The sequence below is a fragment of the Dermacentor albipictus genome, chromosome 10 (assembly GCF_038994185.2).
Source record: "Dermacentor albipictus isolate Rhodes 1998 colony chromosome 10, USDA_Dalb.pri_finalv2, whole genome shotgun sequence".
Classification (NCBI taxonomy): domain Eukaryota; kingdom Metazoa; phylum Arthropoda; class Arachnida; order Ixodida; family Ixodidae; genus Dermacentor; species Dermacentor albipictus.
The window spans coordinates 52,970,490-52,995,959 of record NC_091830.1 but is presented as its reverse complement, the minus strand read 5'-3'; the positions used below and the strand labels follow the sequence as shown (position 1 = coordinate 52,995,959).

General features: G+C 45.5%; 1 protein-coding gene across 1 annotated transcript in view; it reads right to left on the bottom strand.

Moving 5' to 3' along the window:
- LOC135907641 (chymotrypsinogen A-like) overlaps positions 1–17,949 on the bottom strand; it is a 38,413-nt gene extending 20,464 nt beyond the window's left edge. Inside the window, exons 1-4 of the mRNA XM_065439337.2 lie at positions 17,560–17,949; positions 15,245–15,272; positions 8,696–8,769; positions 2,097–2,206 (exon numbers count right to left, since the gene is read on the bottom strand). Of these exons, the coding sequence (XP_065295409.1) occupies positions 2,097–2,206; positions 8,696–8,769; positions 15,245–15,272; positions 17,560–17,664 (317 nt within the window). The 5' untranslated portion in view covers positions 17,665–17,949. The remainder of the gene's footprint in view (positions 1–2,096; positions 2,207–8,695; positions 8,770–15,244; positions 15,273–17,559) is intronic.
- Between the last annotated feature and the right edge of the window lie 7,521 nt (positions 17,950–25,470).

Genomic DNA, 25,470 nt, shown 5'->3' with positions numbered 1-25,470 from the left:
CAACTTTGGAATGACTGGCGACGACGCCAATGACTGGCGACGACGCCAATGGGCGGCGGACCCAGTCAGGGCAACGGACAAAACGCGCTGAATAAGAACGTCATCCGTAATGGCCTGCGCGTCGCGGTAATCTTGCATTTCCTGAAGGAAGTCCGCCACCGATTTCTTATCTGTGTGGCCTTCATATGTAGGCACAGCAAGCTGCAAACGGAAGCTGGCTGCTGGAGTTATGTTTGTCTGATGCTCGAGCAGCGCCGTCAGCTGGGCAATAATGTTGGACATATCTTGTCCCGGCGCGCCCTGGTCCTTTTTACCAGGCATCGTACTAGTGGTTTGGCGAGTATAATTTTCAACCGCGCCCTTGTCGTCTTCACGCGAACGTAGGTGCATTAAAATGCCGGCGGTCCATCTTTGGTGTTGAAAGTGGACGGAAAAAGCGGTCCGACGGAATGGTCAAGCAATGCAAGTGGTTCCGCGGAGGCAGGATGGCGCGGAATAGCGGAGCGCAAGGACAGCGAGAGGTAGAATAAAAACGTTCAGTGAGCTTACGCGGGTCAGAGCGGTTGGGTACAGATGCGGGAGCCGTGGGACCCAATGTTGGAGCGAAACAAGTAGGCCTAGCGTGAACTGCCAGCTGCCTCGAGATGGGGGCGGTTCCCTTGTTCCCGTGCTCGTGGTCGCTGTGGTGCGGAAGCGTACTTCAGAAGAAACAAAAAAACGAGAAAGAAGAAAACCACGTTGGGCACCAGATGAAGGCCCCTCGCCTTCGCTCAGGGGGTCCGCGAGCCACGACCAGCACGACAAAGCACCAATGGCGCCAAGAACAATAACCGCTTTAATTTATGATAATGAAACACTCAAACAATAACCGCAGCCTCACGGTCAATAACAGAAAAGAACAAGGCAAAGCAGCAAGCAGCTGAACAGCAGGGCATCAAAATATACAAGGCGAAGGGAGCGCTGCTCCCTTCGCCTTGTATATTGCAAGTCTTGGCCACTCTTCAGTTAACCTGTTTGATGTCAACCTGAGTGACTGTGTATGTGGCAGAGGTTACGCATCGTTCTCTCATCGGCGCCACAAGAAGGCTCGGCGTGGTCAGAGGGAACCGCGAAGCAGTTAACCGGCAGTACACGTCTCATATATGACCAGTTTCGGTTAATTGCACAGTTCACATAGTCATCGTAGGTACGTTCCGCCAGAATTCTTTTATTGAAGGAGAGGCGAGGGGGGCAGTATGTCGCTTCACGGCTTGTTTGCGCTATGTGTTAATTACCTGCTTCGCTGTGCACCCGGGAGAATGATGCAGATGCGTGGTGTACCGTGGATTGGGAACACGTTAGGGAAACCCGGAGGGTGTAAATTAATCTAGAGTGCCCCACTAAAGGATGCCAAGTAGTAGTACCGTGGTATTGGCTAGTGAATCCCCAGAATTTGTTTAATTTATTTTACTTTGCCTGCTTTTCTGTCTCGCTCCACCTATGTCTGCCTATCCGTCCATCCGTACCTCTATACCCCCCTGTTTTTCTATGTTACTGTCTTCCATTGGATAGTGGTTGTAAACACGGGCCATCTAACCAAAAGAGGACGTAAACGCATAAGCGAAATGACTGCCAAAGATCAAGCAAAGCAAACCGGAGTGCAGCGTGACACAATATTTGAAGCATTTGAGTAAATAGGAGGCTCAGAGCGGCGTCCAGGCAGTGTACTGAACCGAAACACCTCAAGAGTTCAACAGAGTGCAGAAAAAAAACGTCCGTGAAAATCTATATTCGACAAGTATTTTGGGGAAATCCTTCATTCCCTTTTAGCTTTCACTGCACTGAACCTTCATAATTTTTTTATAAAGCTATTGTCTATTCCAATATTACAGTCAATGCGTGTCATTGCATTGCCCGAAAAAATGATATAGCAGCCCATCCCCAATTGAACTATCATTCATTGGACCCGTCTTTTGAAAACGGGTTACTTCTAATTGAGAGGTAGATATAAGCTGGCCACAGCTATTCTCTCAGACCAGTATATTCTGTACCTGCAGGCCCTGCCCAGAAAAATACAACCAGCACCTCTGAAACGTAGAGGCTTTGAAATGACTCACTTGTTCACCACACAATGCGCTGCCGTCAGAATAACGTTCCTTGTGATTATGCTTCCGCCGCACAAACTTGAATACTTCACCGATCTTCTTTCCTTGCTGAAAACTGCAACCTGACGAAGGGAGAAGACCAGACATTTTTTTTCTTTTTTTACCATAAAACCACAAGAAGGCAATTATTCATCGGTTGATTTAGTTACAGGCCGTTTGTTCCATCACATTTTAGCTGTAGTCCAGCGCTGACCATCGAACATTTGTGAAAGAACGTCCACTGCAATTGATGCTCTGAACGCCATCAGGCTACGTGTAATCTGCAACATTTATTGGATTCTGAGCAAACAAACGGTCTGGAGCTTTCAAAGGCAACCTGTGGTATAAATTGCGCGCGTGCAAAGGCGTCTTCAGTATTAGGCTGTTTAATTCCCCGCAGCGGGAGGAAGGCTGTTCGAAGCGGCGATCATGTTACCTGTGTCTTCGCTCGGAGAAATCCACCTGGTTGCAGCAAACTTGGTCAACCCGTCGCACACTTTATTTTATCGTAACCTTTTTTCTTTTTTTTTCTTTTTTAATGATTTATTCACAACCGCGAGTTGTATTTTGATCATTATAACATCATGACACCTTACGGGATCTTAGAGTTGTATTTTTTCATGTTTTGTCATTGCTGTGTTCTTAAATATATTTGTCATCAGGCTTAGCAAGGCTGCACTCAGCCTCCCACTACAAGACTTGCTTCTATACATACATCTCTCGTAACTCCTACCTCACTCTGAACATGTATAAAGTGAACTAATTCTGATACAAAATTTATCCTCTTGTGCCCTCTACTATGTCTTACACTTTCACTGGCCATCCGCTCTGTTGCTCTAATAAGCAACCGATCGTCCCCTCTGTCCATTACGCGTTCCGCCCATTTCACACACCGTTCCGCAAACTCACAAAATTTCAGCTACAACATTTTAGCGCCTTTGTAAGTAATGTTCAATTTCCTCGATTGAATATTACAGCTACGAAATTTCAGGACATTGCTTGCTCTACCACGGTTTCTTCCTATGTTCCGTGTGCTCTTCTTTTGGGACACCCACGGTTCAGTGTTGGCAGAATGCGCTAGGTATGCGTTTACTTGGTTTTCCACAATAAAAGTAGAAAGGTACCTGTAAAGAAAGGGGTCAGGCAAGGAGATGCAATTTCTCCAATGCTAATCAGTGCATGCTTGGAAGAAGTATTGAAGCTACTTCCGCGCACAGGCGTGTGCGTCAGCAGGTGTGTGGTGTGTTGCGACACCGTGTACCCGAGCACACGAGGGTTGGACCCTCCCGCGTCTAACCGTGCGCGGCTTAGCCGTGTCCGGTGAAAAGGCGATCCTGGAGGTTGAACTAATGCTGAGCGTCTGGACCTTTAGGGCCCCTCGGCTGAAGCAACACAGACAATCGCACTCGGCTTCGCGTAGACTGCACCTCCGGACTGACCTATCCGGGGGAAACCGGTAGTTGCATTTTCTATCCTCACCTCCAAACTTCGTCTTTCTCTTACACTTCCAATCTTTCCTGCCACCTACTCTTTTTTATTTATATCCGGTCTTCTGGGAAGCGAGGGTTAACCTTTTGTGCAATAATCAACTTTATTTGTACACATTGTGCTTAAGTGAATGTTTACAGCTGGCGGTGGCTGGCTTTGTGTATCCACAAATCTTGTCACGTCCTCTTCATGGGATTTGTAGTGGGCGGCTGGCATCGCTGCCGAAATGAGTAAACAAGTTTTGGCTCCATCATTCCACCGACTCAATGATCGTCCTCTTACAGAAAGAGGGTGCATCGACGAGAACTTAAATTTTTTTTTCAAACGCAAAGAATGTGTCCCACGTTTCCACGTTATCTTTAGTCTTAACCCGTAAAGGATGGTTAGTGCAATTTCGCCTCTCTATGTTTCCGAACATTTCAACTACACACTGGGCCAAGGTTACAAAGTCGCCAAAATGGCCAGTGGTGACCTCCTCCTTGAGCGCTGACCTCCTCCTTCAGTGCTCTGTCCTGTGCAGCTTACTCGCTCGTCCTCTGTTGCGCTGTTCCTGTTTTTACTCTAACTACTTAACTGAGAAGGCTTAGGAGTGAGGAACGACGGCGAATAACTCAGCAACATTTGGTATGCAGATGACAGTGTCCTGTTCAGCAACAACGGGGAGGAATTAGAAGAAATGATTGATGTCCTTAGTGGAGAAAGCGTAAGAGTGTGGTTAAAGATTAATATGCAGAAGACAAAGGCAATGTCCAATAGCCTGTCAAAGGAACAAGAGTTCAAAATGGCCAGTGACGCTCTAGAGGCCGTGAAGGAATACGTATGCCTAAGTCAAATACTCACAGGGAACTTGATCATGCGAAGAAAATCCATAGAAGAATAAAAATGGATAGGATCACATACGGCGGGCATTGCCAGATCCTAACTGGGAGCATGCCACTATCATTGAAAAGAAAGGCGTACAATTAATGCTTTCTACTGGTGCTAACGTATGGGGCAGAAACTTGGAGGTTGACGAAGAAGCTTCAGAACAAGTTGAGGACCGCGCAAAGAGCGATGGAATGAAAAACGCTAAGCGTAACACTAAAAGACAAGAAGAGACTAGAAGAGAGTGGTGTAGATCAGAGAGCAAATGGGGATAGCCGATATCCTAATTGACATTACCTTAAAAAATGAAACTAGGCAGGCCATGTAATGCATAGGATAATCGGTGTACCATTAGAGTTAGAGAATGGCTGCCAAAAGACGGGAAGCGCTGTCAAGGACAGCAGAAAACTTGGTTGGGTAATGAGCTTAGCAAATTTGCAGGCGCTAGCTAGAACCTGTTGACGCGGGACAAGGGTAATTGGAGATCGCAGGGATAGGGCCTTCGTGCTGCAGTGGACAAAAAACATGATGATGATGATGATCTTTCTACTACATGATATTGGTAACCTGCAGTTCATGACCTGGAAGCATAGGATGATGGACTAAGACGCAGGGAAACCTGTGAATATGAGTGGGCCTCCCAACTTGTCCATGGGTACAAGTGTTTCAAGTGAATGGGCTTGTGTTTCAGTCGGAGTTGTTGGAATTCGTGCGGAATTTTTAAATATTACTTACTAGGAGATGTGTGAAGAAGTTTGACACATAGCAGAAGGAAAAAAGTCCGAAATTTCTGAGTTCGAACTACCGTAATAACTCGTTGACCAGGATCGGTACGTTAGACCCCGCGCATCATCTTTTTATTCTTTTTCTGTTGTATTAAATAGCGCAGGATCAAAATTCACGCTGATTTGGTACGTTCATTGCCTGCACCACTTTCTGGAGCCGGTGTTCCACACTAGAGCGCACGAATAAGGAATTGCCCATTCCTCCTGAAGGCCGAAATAGGATAACCATCTTGTGAGCGTCATTCCGCGAAACATAGGTATAAAACAATCAGAGCCCTGTCCCTTAGCGTTCGAAGCAATGCTCACCCACAAGAATGTATGTGGCATGGTAGCCGTTGGCACCATTAAATCCTGCTAAACTAATATCGTTGGCTCACCTGGTCAAATTAGCATATATACTAGACTAAAGGCCGCACTCCAAACTCGGCAGCCAGAAATTCTTTAAAACATGATGAAATTGAGAGTCCAAAGAGTTCCCGTTAACATACGATTTCGACCCCCAAAAGAGTCCAGGGTACTAGGCACGGCCACAAAACTTGACCAGCAATGGCCCACCATTGTGTTATGCCTGCCTCTCGCCAAGATTGCATAAAGAATATGCGTGAACTTTTCAAGAATATAAAAGTTAACATTTCAAGTGGTGTCGTGTTCATGAGATGTTCCCTCAAACCCCACATTCCGTAATGTGCACGTGCTGAGCTATATTGCTGCTCGCTGAGTATGAGAATGATAGTCAGTGCAGGTATTCACCCAGTGTTGGTCGTTGTAGCTTCGAGCGGGTTTCCTGAGTCTAATGCTACTTCGTCATCGGGAATTTATTGCATGCTAGCGATTGCTATTATATTTACTTTAGTTTCTATGATTAGCGGTCTTTCAAGACGTTAGAAACAAATGGAACTTAGCACAAAACACGATAACAGATTATGGGAGCTACGAAACAGCGTCTTTATTTATAGTGACACACATAAAGAGTGTCTTTATTTCTTTATTTATTTATTATATATTACAGGAATTAATTGTGAAAAAGCTGCTCTAAATAGACGCCGTGAGGTTACAAAGCAGAACAACTGGAGCACGAGCAGCTACGAAAAAAACATGTGATGTGTTTTGTCGAGAAATCAATACCAAATTGCAGAAAAATCCCCTACGATATCGCAATGATTGCGGAGCAAACGCGAAGCCAGATTTTTTAATATGGGCTGAACATCTTTGTACGAAGCACAATCCACCAACAATGAAGCTCGTTCGTACGACAACGCCAAACTTGCCCAGAATGACACCACATTGTTAAAGCTATTCATGACGCCATAGAGGGTGGCACATCTCAACCATTTTATGTTATGCCTGCAACCGATCATAAGCATGACATATTACGCATATATTTGTTGCTGTTTTCGCTGCTTTTTCTGCGCGCGAAGTGAGGTTCTCGTGTCGAAAGATTAGCTCAAGCCAGAAACACCGCTTGCTAGATCGTTACGATCACTCGTGTATACCACAATTATCAGATTTTAGCGCACCTTCGATTGTAACACACTCCCGAACTTTGCACGCCAAGAACTAATTAAAAATGCAATGTCCTCCATTCAGCGTCTTACCCGACGCCTACATCGGACTGGATTGTATGACAGTAGTATTTAGCGGCTACGAAGAAATCCGCAATCCACAGTACCGAAGTACTGCGGGTGCCCTACTAAGGTGTCTTTGGATCGGATGTTATTATTCTGTAGTTGCCCAACAAGTATAAGTGAAATTTTTCGCTAGGTAATAAGGGTTTCCAATTAGGACAAGTTTGCGACCCCCGCAGTACAGAATGCCACAGTTTTGGAGATTCGAAGCCGCCAGCCGAAATTGGGGGCTGTGAGTTTGCTCACAGCCTATTGCAAGTTCGGTTTCGGGTTCCTTTCTTAAAGTGAATGTCATGTTTTAGTACGTTCTGCTAGAAAATGAGGCCGGATTGTATGTAATAGAGTGAATATATGTTCGTTGGTTCTTTGTTTGTGTTTTTTGCACTACATTTTTCTTAAAAAGCCCTTCTATTACTGCTTTGTTGATCCTGGATTGTTTCTCTCGGCAGCTGGCCACCCCAAATTTTTCTTGACGCAGGAGATGTGCGCAACAAACTGTGCCAGGGGCAAGAAACCTTGTGCTTCTCATTGGTATTTCGATTTGGCACATTGTCCCGGCAGACGCTACTTTGTGGTCTTCATGGAAATAGAAACATGTTTCGCGAACTTTAGGGACCAATATTTTCTCCCCGCGCTCTTGTTTCCCGTAAGATATCAACTCTTGAAATTTCAGAATCCTACATAGCCGTTGCCTTGGAGGAAAGTTTATACTTGGAATCACGACACGATATGCAAATTGAATAAATTTCTACTTTGCCGATTTCTTCTCTCAGGAAACCTGAATACCAAAACCAAGAAGGAAATAAACATTCTCATGTCTCATAATTATCCCAGTACTCCTAGTTACCACTATAGAGCAATTTTATTCCACTACGGAACCAAGCAAATACCCAGATACCTCTGGTTACGCATATGCTGAGTTTCGACGTGAATAACGCCACCTGCTGTAACGAGCCCGTGACAGAAAAAAAGAAGAAAATAGGTGATTTATAGCGGGTGATTAGTTCTCCGTAAGTGGACGTTTAAGTCTTGTGCTGTTCTAACGCTTGAAGATATCCACCGTGGTTGCGCACTGGCCATGGTGTTGAACTGCTCGGCATGAGGTTGCGGGATTGAATCCCGGCCATGGCGGCCGCATTTCGATGGAGGTGAAATGTGAAAACACCCGTGGTACTTAGATGTAGGTGCACGTTAAAGACCCTCAGGTGATCCAAATTTCCGGAGTCCTCCACTACGGCGTGCCTCGGTACCAGAAAGCGGGTTTGACACGTAAAACCCCATATTTTAACGGTTGAAGACGCAAGCTCAAGGCCTACATTACCTGAAGGATGGTTGTCCCTCTTGAGTGTGAATATATAGACAATATTATGCAGCGGCAATTATTGCCGCAAACGTTTTCTGTGCGTCCTTCCTCTTGGCTGTATTTTGACTATTAGCAGTATGTCTCGGACAGTGGTGGATAAGGTGAAAGACGTGAATGAACGCTTAGTAAAGCTCGCCTAGTCCGATTCTACGGGTCTTAGGTGCTCGTTCAAACCAGGTACGTGAATGAAGAATGATCTGAGGCAGTTATACAGAGCTTTTGGTGCACTTGAAAAATCCCAGTAGAGCTACATTTCTACATACCCGTATTACGAACCTTCCTTGAGCTTTTATCATTTGCATTAAAGGACGACGCGACTACCACTATCATTCCCAGATTCATTTTCCCAGACCCACCTTTACGTATGCGAAGCTTCCATGAAAGTGCGTGCTTTGGGCTTAAATCGTGCGTATAGCAAGGAGAACCAAGATCACTATTTTCACTTACCATCCATGGAATCGTCTCCTTGGTGACTGGATCGCCGTTGTATATCCTTCCCATCGGCTCCAGTTCACCACACTCTGCAATGCATCGTATATATATATATATATATATATATATATATATATATATATATATATTTATACGCTATATATTTATACGCTATTTATATATATATATATATATATATATATATATATATATATATTTTATACGCCCCTGCAGGGCAAAAGCCCCTCCCACACTTCTCCAACCACCCCGGTCTTGTGCTAATTGTGGTCATGTTCCTGCACACTTAACCTCCTGCGCCCACCTAACTTTCTGCCACCCCCTGCTACGCTTCCCTTCTGTTGGAATTTATATATATATATATATATATATATATATATATACGATGTGAACAATTAGAGAGGGGTTAACTTTGTATTAGTGATCTCTTAAGAAGCCAACAAACACTCACACGAAGGACAACATAAGGGAATTCGCTTGTGCTTAATAAATGAAATAAAGAAACAGTAAATTAATGGAAATCAAAGTTGATGACAAAACAACTTGCCGCAGGTGGGGAACGATCCCACAACCTTCGCATTTCGCGCGCGATGCTCTACGAATTGAGCGACCACGGCGCCGTTTCTCCATCCACTTTCTTGGGTATATATGTTTCCTAGTAGAACCCTGGGAGTGTTCGCCAGCGCCATCACTCACAGACCTTGGCGGCGCAATGCGAAGGTTGTGGGATCGTCCCCACCTGCGGCAAGTTGTGTTTATGCGTTGCATATTGCAATCACTCAGTTCAGCCCTTGGGCGCGGCCGCGCAGCCACCATTGAGGGTATGAGCCATTGTTCATTGCTGCGCGTCTCATATGTGGGTCTATTCTCTTTTAGGTTTGCTATGTTTGTTATTAAGCTGCTTCTATTTTTATGCGTTGCATATTGCAATCACTCAGTTCAGCCCTTGGGCGCGTCGGGCAGCCACCATTGACCTTTAGCGCAACCACGTGACGTGACGTCACGACAGCCGGAGGAAAAGCTGGGCCCCAACTAGCGCAATATGCAACGCATTCTTGGCTTAACCAAGCTAAGCCTGGCCATTTTTCATCAACTTTCATTTCCAATAATTTATCGTTTCTTTATTTCATTTATTAGGCACAAGCAATTTCCCCTTTGTTGTCCTTGGTGTCAGTATTTCTGGGCTTCTCATGATATGACTGATTATATATATATATATATATATATATATATATATATATATATATATATATATAATCAGTCATATCATGAGAAGCCCAGAAATAGTGACACCAAGGACAACAAAGGGGAAATTGCTTGTATATATATATATATATATATATATTGCCTATATATATACATATATATATATATATATATATATATATATATATATATATATATATATATATATATATATATATATATATTTAAAAGAAGCTTACAGGCCCTATGGCAGGGCATAAAGTAAGGGGGGCATATTCAGCAGTAAAGGTATAAAAAGTGCAAATTTCCAACAGGAACAATGCTAGAAAAAGATTACCGTGTTACACAATAGTGAAGGCACAAGGAATACAAAGCAATATCTGGAGGCACACGAACACTTGTTACTGTTAACAGAGAAAAGGAATGACGTTTATGAAAATGATATACAACATGCCAAAAATGCACGATAACATATACTAGACTGGCCACTCGGGAACGGTATTAAATGGGAAAAGCATGAGTAATTGAGAGCGGAAGGTGTCGGGATTAGATATGGAGGCTATGTTATCAGGGAGGTCATTCCAGAGACGAATTGCATGTGGTATTGCAGATGAATTAAATGCATTTGATTTATCGTATATGCGCATGAAAGCGAACTGATTATGCAATCGGAGTAAAATATATATATATGTATATATATATATTGTGTTTGTGTGTACACGTCCGTGTACATTATTCGCCTGGTTCATCTACATTAATTCAGAAAGGACATGACAGATGACGCGATCTGATGATTTTAAGCACCGAGAAATTTCCCCCTCAGGATTTTAGCCTTATTCAACTGCTAAGTGGATGAGATATATGCATGCAATGTCAGACACTATCTAATTAATGAAAACTATGCTGCCTCTGCCATAATCACCTTCACCATCCCCATTAGCCTATTTTACTTCCGTTGCTAAAAAGGAAGGCCTTTCTCATGGTTGCCCAATTACTCCTGCCTTGCATCTAGCGCCAGAGTGATAAGCTGAGGGCGACCACAGGTTATTTTCTCTGACAGAAACGAAAAAACTTTAAATACCGATCCAACGCCCATGCTGGAATCTATGCGAAGTGAAGCTTCCGTGAAGCGGCAAATTCGATGCTTTAAACCTGTCCATCTTCTGCAGCGTGTTTTATAGCATATAGCAGTTAGGGCCTGGTCTACAAACCAGCAATGCTCAAAGATCCCCACCCGCCTCCTCCGCGTCTCCCACCCCTTCCCCGACGTGATTCACGTGATGCATGCGACCGCTAATTACACTGCCTCTGGGATCAGCCCACTTTGAACGACGAGATATTGGCCGAGCAGGCGCACCAGGCAGTGAGAAATAACGCATTTTAAAGTTCGCTTCAATAAAGGAAATATATACCTGAAGGCGCATGTTTGTTCCAGTGCGAAAATTTAAATACCGTTCCTTAATTAATGGCACAGATCCTCAGAGAACAGAACCGCTCACCAGTACACCTGTAGGGGTGGTACAAATGGCTATACGTGAAGCGATTTGTTAGAGGTGTGCTGTCCTGTGCGTAAGTTAATCAACACGTTCCTAAGCTATTTGATAATATAGCAAAAGCCTCGGTCAGCAAAGTGCGGAAGGGCCGAGAAAAAAGAAGAGGCATTTTTTTGTCTCTGAGTGATCTCTAATAGCATTTTTGCCAAATATTAAAGCGAAGTCCTTTTCTCGGCCCTTCTCCCCACTTTTCGATTGCTGGCGGCTGCTATTTTGCCAATTATACAATAACTTGGGCCACATTGCGCCTGACCTTTGGGGTGTGTCGGACACCTTATCGAAATAGTGCAGAACGACGCAACCTGGTGCTACAAAGGTTCTGCGCAAGCGCAAACGAGTCTCAACACGCGCTTTGGTCGTCAGGTCGTCCCTTGTCACCCCTCCGCTACTATTTCTGTCGCCTTCATTCCCACCGTTGTCCTTCCGTGGTCGTCGTGCCGATAACGTCACATCGTCACCTTCACGCCGTCGTCCCCCTACAGTTGCCACTCTAGCTTTGTCTAACCATTGTCGTCGAGCGGCCGTGCTCGCGTCGTCGTTGTCATTCTTACGTTATCATTTTTAGCATCGTAATCACAGTGTGGTCTTGCTGTCGTCTGCATGCCGTCGTCATGATAGCAACGGTGTCATTTCAGCTTCGTCATGCCACTGTCGTCACGCCGTTGCTATCATGGGAAAAATCACTGGTTCTAGAGTCATCATCCCGTTGTCACCATTCCGTCGTGGCCATACCAGCATCGTTATGCAAGTGGAATCATGTTGTCGCCGTCGTACCGTCGTGGTCGTGCCGTCGTCGTCCATTCTTTGTCATCATGCGCAGGATGCCTATCATCGTCAATGCAGCGTCGCCATTCCACTGTCGTGATGTTGACAGCTTTACACCGTTGGCGTCATTCTATCGTCATCCTTCTTTGCTCATTACGCTGGCGTCACCAACGACAACATCGTGTCACGTTCGCCGTGACGTCACTGTTAGTTCGTAGTCGTCATTGCGTCCTCGCCATCCAGTTATGCCGTCGTTATCGTTCCTCCATCGTCATTATGCAGCAGTAATTCCAATGTCGCCATGTCATTGTCGTCATGCCCTCGACAACAACGCATCGTCGTCATTTGGTCATCGTTACGGCCGATCCACACGACGGACCAAATTGCTCTTTTGGACCGCGGTCCGCGCATCACGTGATAGGAAGTCACCAGTTCGTGCGTACCGCCGTTGGCCCGCGCAAGACCGCGGCCCTCGCGGTCCAATAAATTGCCGAGGCTTTTCCCGCGTGAGTTTTGGCGGTGGACCGCATGCAAACCGCAGCGATTTTGGTTTTCGGCTTAGCAAAAGCCAGTCAAGCCAGTCGCTTCATGCCCGCCGTTCCGCGTACACATTTGTGCCACAGATGTATTTTTAAAACACCGTGTCCTCTTGGAGTGACGAGGAGGTTCTTTTATTTTGTATACCTCGTTGAGCACTTCCCGGCTTCGTGCGACAGGAGCCGGAATGATAACAGTGATAACACTCTGGCCGAGGGTGTAGCTGGTTGGTCTGCTTTGCCATCTGCTACGGCGGTCCGCCGTATGGATGTGCTCTGCGCCAGGCCGGACCGCGCAGCGCCGTAACGTCGCATCACGTGACCGATCGGCCCGCAGACTTGGTCCGTCATGTAGATCAGCCTTTAAGCACCCGTATTCTCGCAATCATGGTCGTTCAGTTGTCACCATGCGCGGGATTCGAGTGATCGAGCGCCCAACCTTATGTTTTGCGAGATAGTTCCCGGTTCAGATGTGTCCAAATAGTTCTTGCGCTGCATATTTTTAGATGCTCGCTAACCAAGAGACCGTCTTTGCAAACACCAGTGATAGTTTCACTTAAACCGATTCCTCCAGCGTGTGTGATCCGCATTTCGCGTGGTGCATATATAACTATCAACGGCTCTTTATTACCGTTTTGATATTGTCCAACCCTGAGCGTAATGAACCTGTATTTGTACCAGTCGCTATTTCTTGTATGAATCCTCAGAGGATGAAATATTTTCTTTTTGCATACTTCCACAACTTTATAGGAGTACGCACCCAAGCAAGCCCGTTGGACGAAAGAAACCTGCGATGAATTCCAAAGACATCCTAGCCCCAAGGTATCCAAAAGCACCTGGAGATACCTGAACTTCTCATAAAGTGCACAATTGTAATACTTCAGATATAGGTCCACGAAATTCTATACGAATGTATTCAGCACTATATCGAAGATGTAACAGTTATGTGGACACCCCAAAAAATGCAGTTAGACCAATCACACGATCACTATCGATGGTGACAGCACTCATATAGGAAATTGGCCTATATTTAACTCTATCTCGACTACATGTACAGATGTGGCAGTGGCCGGCTCTGTTCTCCATACAATAATTAACGAAACAAGCGGTACCTGAATATTTTTCTTGCAGGAAGTATATACTTCAATAGCGTGATTTCTCAATGAGTAGTAAACAGTGTATGCTTTTTTTCTTGTCCTGATTTTTTGAAAGAGCGAAAAAGAGCAATGCTTCCGTTTGGTTGGTTTCTCGCAAATATATTAATCAAGAGCCGTGTGCATGAAATGCGTCCAATGTTCCCGAATCAACTACACTGGCACCGAATTTGTTAGTCGTTTGAAAGAAACCGTACTCGACGTCAAATAATTTGTTCAGCCACACGCTAATGCGATCAACGGAACAGTGGCGCATAGAAAAGAAACGCATGAACCCACTTGCCGAGTATGCGTAGAGCATCCTATGACTAACACCGAAAGCTAGAAGACCGTAAAAGTGGCAAAAGCTATTTCGTTTCGATAACCTCACATCAAGTCGGTGAACTTGTAAGACGTGTTCCTTTGGTGCAGGAGTTATGAAAAAATCCTCACTATGAAAGCAATCACACAAATTCCCGGAGCCCATTCCCGCCGGCGGCGCCACCATCGCAGCCGTCATGCTGACCCGCTATCAATGGCGCATGCGCAGTACCGTGGCCCAAAGCGGTAGGGGGCCCCAGAACTTGCGTTCCCTAAACCTAAAACTCCCTGGTGTCTCCAGTGAAGGCGAAGTGCATTTGGCTGCAAATGCGACGAAGTGAAGTTCACGCACCGTCGACGCTCCACTCTGCTCAGTTGGAGCCACAGGTGGGCATAATGCAAGTGTCCACCTAGCGTACATGAATGTCCAATTGGTTGGCACAGAATACTACACCTGTACCCCCAGCCACCCCCGGAGAACAACCTTATGCCTTCCACTGCTGCCGTGAGCGTTCTGCGCGTGGAAGCGTGAGCGTTCCACCTGAGCTTCTGCGCGTGTGCGCATTGGTCTGAGCCGAAAGGCAGTAAACGTGGCGCTAACATTGATTGACAGTTGACTGGCTCTGCTGAGCAACACATACGCTCAGACATTCAGTGCACCCTCGTGTTGCGACTCCAGCGATGCCCCAACCCCACCCCCACCCTGGCAACGTTTCTCATCAGGCCAGACTTCTGAAACAGTCATATGACGGGAAGGCAGCTGCCTAGTTGTGCGCTGCCTTGTGACTACGTGTCGAGCACACGTTTGCTTGGAGCACAATCCGAAGTGGTCCAGTGCTGCTGTACGCCTTGCCGTCGATGCGATTGCTTCGACCTTGAGGTGAAACTGTCACCATTTTTTTAATCACCTCCACTGAAACAGGGACACAATATTTGTTATTTCTTGAGTGTACCATGCTCTCCATTATGCCATACCTCAAATTTCAAATGGTATTGCAAACTTGGTGTTTAGAAAATCAAGATTTCACTCACCGGACGGGTTATTTTCAGCGTCTATTCTCTGTGGAAAGAAAAATATGGGTCACATTTGATGCTAGAACACTTTATGTTAGTTTCACCGCGGACAGCAGCTTCCAAGGATAGAAACAGTCAGTCATAGCAAATTTATTCGTAGCGCTTCAGCTGCACATTTAAAGGGAAGCTTTCTGTTGCCTTGTGTTCCTTCGTGCTCGAAAGAAATCATAATCTTCGAGTAGTACCCCGCATATTCACACCTTTTCTTTTTTTTTCTCGTGAACGCCTCTGCGCATGCGCGAAGTACCCGTGTATATATAGTAAGCAGTAGAGGGCAGCACTTGTTTTGTGTCCGCCTTCTTTTTCTCTTGTGCTGTGTTTGCTTTCTGTGCTTTTTTATTTATATCGCGTATGCGCCGACAGCAGGTCACTTAGGCCGTTTTATCATCCTTCAACATTGAACAACCTTGAAGACAAGCCGACAACGCTATAGTTGCCTACATCTTTAAGTTCATTGAACAATATATATAGGGCACCCTTTCGCGAAAAAACATCTCTCCTCGTTTGCCGCTTAAATCATAACAAACCGACAGTTAACGAACAGTCGCTAAATAATACGAATATAGCGCACCGTGGTGAATAGTGCGCTTTACACCACGCAATTTCCAGCGACTGCGACAAGAAGCGATGACGCAGTGACAAGTCACGCGTTTTGCACTTCATATTTCCACCTTGTTCCCAACAAGTTATAGGCGTGAGAAGTTCTTTTCTTAATTCCCTATACAAGCACATATTTATCCACATCGTTAAAGCGAAGCAACAAGTATATATTCAAGCACACGCAGCACACATCATCCAGTAATGTTTTTATGAATGAAGAAAACGCAGCTGGCTTGGAAGTTTTTAAATTTCAGGGAGGTAGTTTTTAAGTATAAATGGGAAATCATTGCAGATTTTAGCACCGTGATCAAGGAATGTCATCGTGCGCGGTCCAACAAATGGGAAAAGAAAATTGCTGCTTAAGGCATGTCGGGGAAGCCAGCTTTCGCCGTTGTCATTCGTAATATGCTTAAATGCGGCTCTAACTGCTGGGAAATTGAAGGGAATTTCTGCGACGTTATATCTGCAGTATGACACGTTGTGCACCAGATTCTTCTACAAGTTTGAAAAGAAGTGCTCTCGAGATCTCAGCAAAGATATACTCTAAGTGCCTCCAACAATTCACAAAAATTCTTTTCCTTTTTTTCCTTTCTATTTTTATAGCTTGTATCAGCCGCATAGAAGCGTAACTATGAGGCTTTAGACTACGATATGACCACTAATACACTTCTGTTCTGAATAGACGCACTGAAAAAAAGACTCGTACAAGAAATATAATTTATTTGGTCGTACTTATGATCTCTATAGCGTGCATGTAATCTAATTTATAGCTGTAATATTATGTCCTGTGGTACACCGTTTTGGGTTACTCGCACTTTGTATTAGTATTTAACAAAATCAGGTTGTCTTTGATAGCTAATGAATCCAAAAACGAAACAGGAACAAAATAATATCTGTAGGCTAAGGAAAGAAAATATTACACGGTTTAATAGATTTGACTAATTTAAAATATTTAGGAATACGAGTGATGTTCCTGGTGTTTACTTTTTCTAGAAGGAGCTAATTTGGTAGTAGTTGGGCTGATGCTTTGCATCTCAATCTATTATTTCAAAGTGACATTCTTTTCAAAAATATGCGTTCATAATCAATATATTCTTTATAATAATACTTTCGAATGTCTTAGGAAATGCAGGCAAAGAAATAAAGGGATTGATAGTCGGTTATAATAACTTGATTGCCCCCTTTAACTAAAACAGGTACCATTGTATTATTCATACCAGCAGGGAAAATGTCCTTTTATTAAGAAAGTAACAATATTTCTACTATATAGTGCTCTAATCTCAGGTACAAGCATTAGTCGACAAAGTTAAATCGATGATAGTCTGCACACAGAGCTGATTTCAATTCTATTATTGTATTAGGTGTTTTCTTTTTCTTCATCATGTAGGTTTCACACGAACGCTTCAATCGAAGCGGGCTTAATAATGTTCCATGCCATGTTTTCGCAAGAAGAATGCTTTTCTGCCCAGCAAAAACAACGTACCGGTTATTTCGCAAATCATAAGATTACATAAAACACAACATTTCGCTGAACTAATGCACAGTTCTGGACATTCCAGAACAACTCAATGACCGCGTGCCCGACAACATGGCCGATTGGCCGCCATAGCATCTGTAATCCGTGTTATGGGTAACCCATTTCAAGCCCAGCGCATACGAGTAAAACGACTTACGCAAGCAGCTACCGGAAGCGCCATGGCAAGGATTATGAGGGCAACATTTTTCAGCTGAAGCGCCGTAGGCCGTAGTACGGAGTCGTCACCTGCCGAGGCAGCCATACCTTCCGTGTTTCTCTCTTGCCGAGCTCATGAAATCGAGATGCATCCCAAGAGAACGACACATCAGTATGACGTAGCACGTTCACTGCTTCTCATCGGTCGCCACGGTAACGAACAGGCGAGTTGAAGAAACAAAATGTGCCAACGTGAAGAAAGAAACTAACCGTCTTTCATTATTGCATGAAGCTTGAAAGCTTCGTGCAAAGAGCTTGCCACTTGAATTTTCTACGACTTCAGGAGTTCATTTCTAAACCTTTCCGTGCAGTCACGTCGACTTTTGTCTGAAGCGACGAACCTTGGGCGCCCTATATGGGTTCTGGCTGTCAGACATCAAGTCGCACGTGACGTTTAAGTGGAGCGGTTCGGCAACCGTATAACCCCCTCTTTTTAAGTCCCTCACGCTACAAGATGATTGCGCTTTGTGTAGGCAGGTATTCATTGCGTGACACTCTGTATGTGCCTTCAATGGAGGACGAGGGATAATGCCCTCTGTGGTAAGAGCATTGTTCATTTCTAAGCGCGTCTCTCAATCAGTTCTATGGTTCACGGTGAGAAGTTTAGCAGCACCCCGTGTGATGCTTACAGTCTGCAAGACATATGAATGGGAAAAGTGCCAGTTGTGAATGAGTTTTCTTGCAAACATCGGTGACTCTTCCAAAGATAATTGTAAATAAAAGCAAGAGAAAACCACCGCAGCGTCTGGTTCCTTTCTTTTTTTTTTCATTACATGGACGATGTTTCCGTAGAGACATTTCTCTCTCATCACGATGTGCGACGCCCACTAGGCGTCCTCTATATCAACAGATCTTTTATGAATTCCACGAGCGCTTACGTATATATATGGGAAGACTGAGACAACTAAAAAGGTCCAGAGATTGTTTAGAATTGAGTGGCTCAGGCAAGCTTTCTTTCTAAGGACGATAAGAAATTGGTACGTTTTAACCGAGTCATTGTCTCCTGTACCTGATAGCTTTTTTCTTTAACTCCCATGTCAGCCAAGTTCTCTTTCTCAGCTTCTATTTTCAAGATATGCCAATTTTCCTCCTGATTCGTTTGAATTGCTTAAAAGGAAGCAGTACAGCTCCACATATGGAGGGCTTTTGTCATGCCGATGGTGTCTATCGCCTGGTGCAGTGCCGTATACTCTGATCGTCCTCGATGTTCGCTTTCAGTTGAAGAGGGAAACATGGTGGATCCCAGGAACATGTGCGAATCGGTGTTAAGTGCGCCTTTATCGTATACTGCACCGTTTTTACTACGCTATCTCCTTCAATCCTACGTAGCTCAACGCTCCTTGCTCAATGCGATGCACTGGTATCTATTTCTTTTCGCCTAATTTCTCGTTTCGCATTCGGCTATTCCTGGTGGCTATTTGTTCAATTCCCTGTGGCCTACTTTTGTTCCATTTTTTCGTGGCCGATTCCGCTTCCTGCTCACTATGCTTGACCGTTCGGGCATCTATACATAACGTCACATGCTGATTCTGTGGCACTGGCCGAGACATTAGACATATTCAGTGGCGCATACCGAATTGCACATGAAGAGTGTCACAAGTTGCCCCTCCGCGCACACATGCCCATTGCCTCAAGTTGTCTAAAGGGCCTATGGGGCCCACATGCATGAGCTGTTTTAGGACGATGACAACAACAAAGGCTTGAACGTTGTTTACAGACATACTTGATGAGCAGCCATTTTTGTCCCCGATTCGGGAAGAAGTCATGGTGCATTCCTGCCCCCGCAGGGGCGTCTGCGTCAGCAGGCGTTTGCTGTGTTGCGCCACAACGTACCCGAGCACACGAGGGTTGGACCCTCTCGCGTGTAGCCGTGCGCGGCTTACCCGTGTCCGGGGAAAGGGGGATCCTGGGGGTTGAGCCGATGCCGGGTGTTCGGACCTTTGAGGCCCCCCGGCGGAGGCAACACACCTCTTTGGCCTCTGCTTCATGTAGACGGCACCCCCGGGCTGACCCACCCGGGGGAAATGGGTAGTTGCCTTTTCCTGTCTCTCTCTCCCTCCAGGCTTCGTCTTTCTCTCACTTTCCATCTTTCCTGTCTTCTCCTAGCTTCCGCTCACTTCTAATTTTCCAGGCAGCAAGGGTTAACCTTGTGTGAATAACCAACCTAGGTTATCTCATATTTCGGTATAGTGATAACGTAGAGCTGGCGTTTGCAGGACCTGTTCTTGCAGTCCCTGTAGCGTCCCCTTGTAGTACTCCATGGTAGGTGGCTGGCGTTATTGCCGAAAATACAATCCCTTTAAGACAACCTCTTTCCCTCCGCTTCCTGATCGCCCTCACAAAAGAGGGCGCACCGATGAAGTTTTCCAGTTCCTTGGACGTCAAACGCCAAACTTTCCACGTTACCGTGTGATACATTCAGAAAAATCCGATAAACAAGTACGAAACATTTCGCCTTTTCTAGTTTCCAGGTCCTTAACTGATGTCCTTGGTGCAGGCTACAAGGTATCAAGGCTTGCAAGTGGGGATCTCCTGTTAGAGCTCCATGATCCGAAAAACACGAAAGGTTGCCCAGTCTAGTATCATTTGGGGATATTCCATTGACAGTAACTCCACACCACACTCTGAACACCGCCCGCGGCGTTGTCTCGGATGACGATCTGCTTCAGCTGACAGAGGCTGAGCTCCTGGAGGGCTTCAGTGAGCAGAATGTTGTCAATGTCCGAAGAATTAAAATGAGAAGGGATGCTAAAGAAATTCAAACAAAGCACCTGATACTCATATTCGGTTCAAGTATTCTGCCCGAGTGTGTAGAGGCCCGGCACATCAAGCTCAGCATCAGACCATATGTGCCAAATCCCCTAAGATGCTTCAAATGCCAGCATTTCGGCCACAGTTCGCAGAGCTGCCGGGGCCGCCAAACATGTGCAAAATTCAGTGCCCTTGAACACGCCACTGAAGCGTGTAATAAATCTCTCCACTGTGTAAACTGTGACGCGGATCACGCCGCGTACTCGCGGTCGTGCCCCTCCTGGAAGAAGGAAAAAGAAATTGTAACCATAAAAGTAAAAGAGAACGTATCGTTCAAAGAGGCACGAAGGCCGGTAGCATAGCTGCCAAAGAAAAGCTTTGCCGAAGTGGCGCGTCAGGGGGCAGCGCCACAACGGCCTCCGGCGGCTATCCGACCCACAAACAGTGAGTCGGCAGTCACGCCATCTGCCCCCGCGGCGGTTGCAGCTAGCGCTGCTCCGTCAACCGAGGAGAAGGGATCATCGACCCCGAAGGTGGGCGCAGCCAAGGCTGCATCAACCTCCCAGGTCCCTTCCAGCGCTGGCAATAGCCGGCGCAGCCAAATTTCTCAGGGAGCTCCATCCACCTTCGGGCTTGTTGGCGCAGGGGTCTCGCCTTCCGAGGTGAGACCCTCTCGAAAAACTTCTCGCTCTCAAGAGCACGTGTCCGGCGCCTCACAAGAGGCAATGGACACAACACCTATCCCCACGGTGCTCCAAGTGCCCAAGGAGCTGCAAGGCTCCCTCGAACGCTCCAAAAAAGGCAGAACCCCGGTTACAGGGCCTTGCAAGAGCTCTGTAATCTATGGCATCACTTCCGTTTCCGTAAACACACCACAAATTCACTTTAAATATTATTACACAAATCATACAATGGAATGTCAGAGGTCTACTTAAGAATCTTGATGATGTTCAAGAACTCATCCATAAACACAATCCAAAAGTGGTGTGTACAGGAAACACACTTGAAATCAAAGTACACAAACTTTCTTCGACAGTATACTACTCTTCGCAAAGATCGCGATGATGCTGTCGCATCATCGGGCGGTGTTGCAATTATAATTCGAAAAAGCATAGCCTGTCAACGTGCACAGCTACGAACGGCCCTTGAGGCAGTGGCGGTTCGAGTTATTCTGCTAAACAAACTGATCACTATTTGCTCGCTTTATATTCCCCCACATTATAAACTAAGCAAACATGAATTTCAGACCTTTATTCATGAATTGCCAGAACCCTATGTTGTTCTTGGCGACTTCTATGCACATAACTCCCTGTGGAACAACCCTCGTATAGATGGGCGAGGACGTCTTGTCGAACAGTTCCTTTTTTCTTCTGGTGCGTGTCTGTTGAATAAGAAGCAACACACATATTACTCTCTTGCAAACAGAACCTACTCTTCCATAGATCTTATCAAAGTCTCCCCGTCTGTACTGCCTGAACTTGAAAGGGAAGTTACCGACAATCCTTACGGCAGGGACCACTTCCGTATACTGCTAAGATCAGCTAAAGAAAACGAATATCCACCACACGCTCCTAGGTGGAAGATTGAGACAGCTGACTGGGAGAAATTTCGATCTCTTACTAGTATCTCATGGGCTGACTTGTCTTCGTCAGGAATTGATGCTGCAGTCGAGTTCTTTACAGCCTCCATAATAGATGCCGCATATAGATGCATATCACAAGTAAATCGCTTGGCATGTAAACGGCGTGTCCCATGCTGGAACGACGATTGTAGGATCGCTCGAAAGAAGCAAAACAAAGCGTGGGGGTTCCTACGCGCCTCGCCCACTGAGGAGAATCTCATCAATTTTAAAGAAGTAAAGTCCCAAGGCAGGCGAACCCGCCGACAGGCCAGGCGAGAGAGTTGGCAGAAGTTTCTATCGCGTATCAATTTGTTTACTGATGAGGCCAAAGCCTGCAACAGGGTCAATAGTTTAAGAAGGCGACCAGCATATTCGCTCCCTTTGGTAAATACACAAGGCGATACCCTACAAGACCAGGCGGACTCACTTGGGGAGCACTTTGAAAGCGTGTCAAGTGCCAACCATTACTCGCAATCCTTTCTGAAATATAAACAAATAGAAGAATGTAAGCCACTCATGAGACAATGTCAACAGAATGAGCCTTACAACCGTCCTTTCAGCATTGCCGAATTGAGAGCTGCCTTGAGCGCATGCAAGAGCTCCGCACCAGGATATGATAGAATCATGTACGAAATGCTGAAAAACTTACACAATGACACACAAGTAACACTACTTACACTTTTCAACACTATCTGGGTCGCAGGGTACCTTACGACCACATGGAAAGAAGCCATTGGGGTCCCTGTTTTAAAACAAGGCAAAGATGCTTCCTCAGTGGCAAGCTACCGCCCGATAGCCCTCACAAGTTGCATTTGTGAGGTGTTCGAAAAAATGATAAATCGGCGACTCATCTTTTTCCTTGAACAGAGAAAAATGCTTGATCCTTATCAGTGCGGCTTCCGAGAAGGACGCTCCACAACTGACCACCTTGTACGTGTAGAAGGAAATATCCGGGACGCATTTGTAGACAAACAATTCTTCTTATCCATATTCCTCGATATGGAGAAGGCGTACGATACGACCTGGCGTTATGGAATCTTAAGAGACTTGTCAGAAATGGGCATCCACGGTAATATGCATAATATAATAGAAAGCTATCTGTCAAACCGTACCTTCCGGGTAAAAGTCGGCAATGCACTCTCACGCCCTTTTACGCAAGAAACGGGCGTACCCCAAGGAGGCATGCTCAGCTGCACGTTCTTTATCGTGAAGATGAACACGCTTCATGCTTCATTACCACCCGCCATCTTTTACACTGTTTACGTGGACGACATTCAAATAGCTTTCAAATCTTGTAACCTCGCACTCTGTGAGAGACAGGTACAGCATGGCCTGAACAAAGTCTCAGTGCGGGCAGACAAGAATGGATTTAAGATCATTCCTAAAAAAAGCTCTTGCGTTCTTTTTACAAGAAAGAGAGGCCTGGTTCCGGATCCTTCCTTAGAACTGTGTGGACAACGAATACCTATCAGCAAAGAGCACAAATTCCTAGGTATCATACTTGAGTACAGACTCACTTTCGTCTCCCACATTAAACATCTTAGAGAAAAATGTCTAAAAACAATGAACATAATGAAACTTCTATCCCAGACTACGTGGGGTAGTGACAGGAAGTGATTAATGAATCTGTATAAAAGCCTCATTTGATCGCGAATAGATTATGGTGCCGTGACTTATCACTCTGCCGCCCCGAGCGCACTAAGGATGCTAGACCCAGTGCACCATCTAGGAATCCGACTGGCCACTGGCGCTTTCAGAACGAGTCCCATACATAGTCTATATGTAGAATCAAATGAATGGTCTCTCGACCTACAGAGATCATACATCAGCTTATCATATTTCCTTAAAATACGCTCCAATCCTGAACATCCATGTTTTCATAACGTTACCGATATGACGTGCGCTACACTTTTCAGCAATCGCCCCTCCATAAGACAGCCTTTCTCGCTGCGTGTGAAGAAGCTTAGCGATGAAATGCATGTCCCACTCCACGAGCATCGATTAATGAACCTAACCAAGCTCTTACCTCCTTGGGAGTGGCAGGTGGTACAGTGTGACAAATCCTTTATAAAAGTTACAAAGCACGCTCCTGAGGCCGAAATCCGAATGCATTTCCTAGAGCTACAGCACAAGCACTCCTGCGCAGAATTCTACACAGATGCTTCGAAGTCAAATGCTGGGGTATCCTATGCAACCGTCGGCCCATCGTTTTCGGAATCTGATGTACTGCATCCGGAAACAAGTATCTTTACGGCCGAGGCCTACGCATTACTCTCTGCTGTAAAGCACATAAGACAATCGAAACTTCCAAAAGCAGCGATCAATACAGACTCTCTCAGCGTCGTGAAGGCCTTAATATCACTCAGGAAACATAAAAATCCCGTATTTAATGAACTATATTCGGTCTTGTGCAAAGCGTACTCATCTAACCAGAATATCATAATATGCTGGGTCCCTGGCCATAGGGGAATCGAGGGTAACGTTCTGGCGGACGAGATGGCCACGCCAATCACATTGCAAGTTGTTAACCCTACCGCTGCAGTGCCTGTCACATATCTGAGGCCTTTCTTGCGAAGGAGGTTGCGAGATCACTGGCAACACATGTGGGATGCGAAAACGGATAATAAGCTCCACCTGATAAAACCACACTTAGGATTTTGGCCGTCAACAACAAAATCGCGCCGAACAGATGTCCTATTCTGTCGTCTCAGAATAGGACACACGTTTGGCACCCATAATTTCCTACTCACCGGAAGTGAGCCTCCAGCCTGTGGGAGATGCGGAGAGAGGCTGACCGTCCTCCATGTCCTCCTGGAGTGTCGGAAAGCCGAATCTGACAGAAAGAAACATTTTCCGTTAGCATACGGGCAGCATATTCCCCTTCATCCTGTAATGTTACTCGGCCCAGAACCGCTCTTCGACACTAACGCAGTCCTACGTTATCTGAAAGATGTTGTGTTGCATGTTAGCCCCACATGTTCGTAGCGTCTCCTCTTTTCAGAGGATGGCGCTGTGATGGTTCTTTCGTGTAGCACATGCCTCTAGGCCCTTGTGTTTCAAGGGCTCTGGTGAGGCAACAGTGCTCCAGGCATTTTTACCATCTGATATATTTTCTATTCTGCATCATTCTTTTACGATGGATTTTAATGTTCATAGTATTCGTCATCTGTCATCGCCATAATTTTATAGCAAGTAGATTTTACGCACTCTACAGCTGCTATTTTTAGGCCACTTTACAGCCAAGTCACATCTTCCACAATACATCGTCAACATCACCACTTGTCATGGCGCTCTTTGGCCAAGCCTGGCCCTTGCGCCACAAAACACCACATATCATCATCATCATCATCATCGTAGCGCCTCCTTTCTTGAGAGGATGCCACTGCGATAATTGTTTTGCATAGCACATGCCTCCAGGCCTTTGTGTTTCAAGGGCTCTAAGGAGGCAGTAGTGCTCTAGGATTTTTTACAATCAGATAT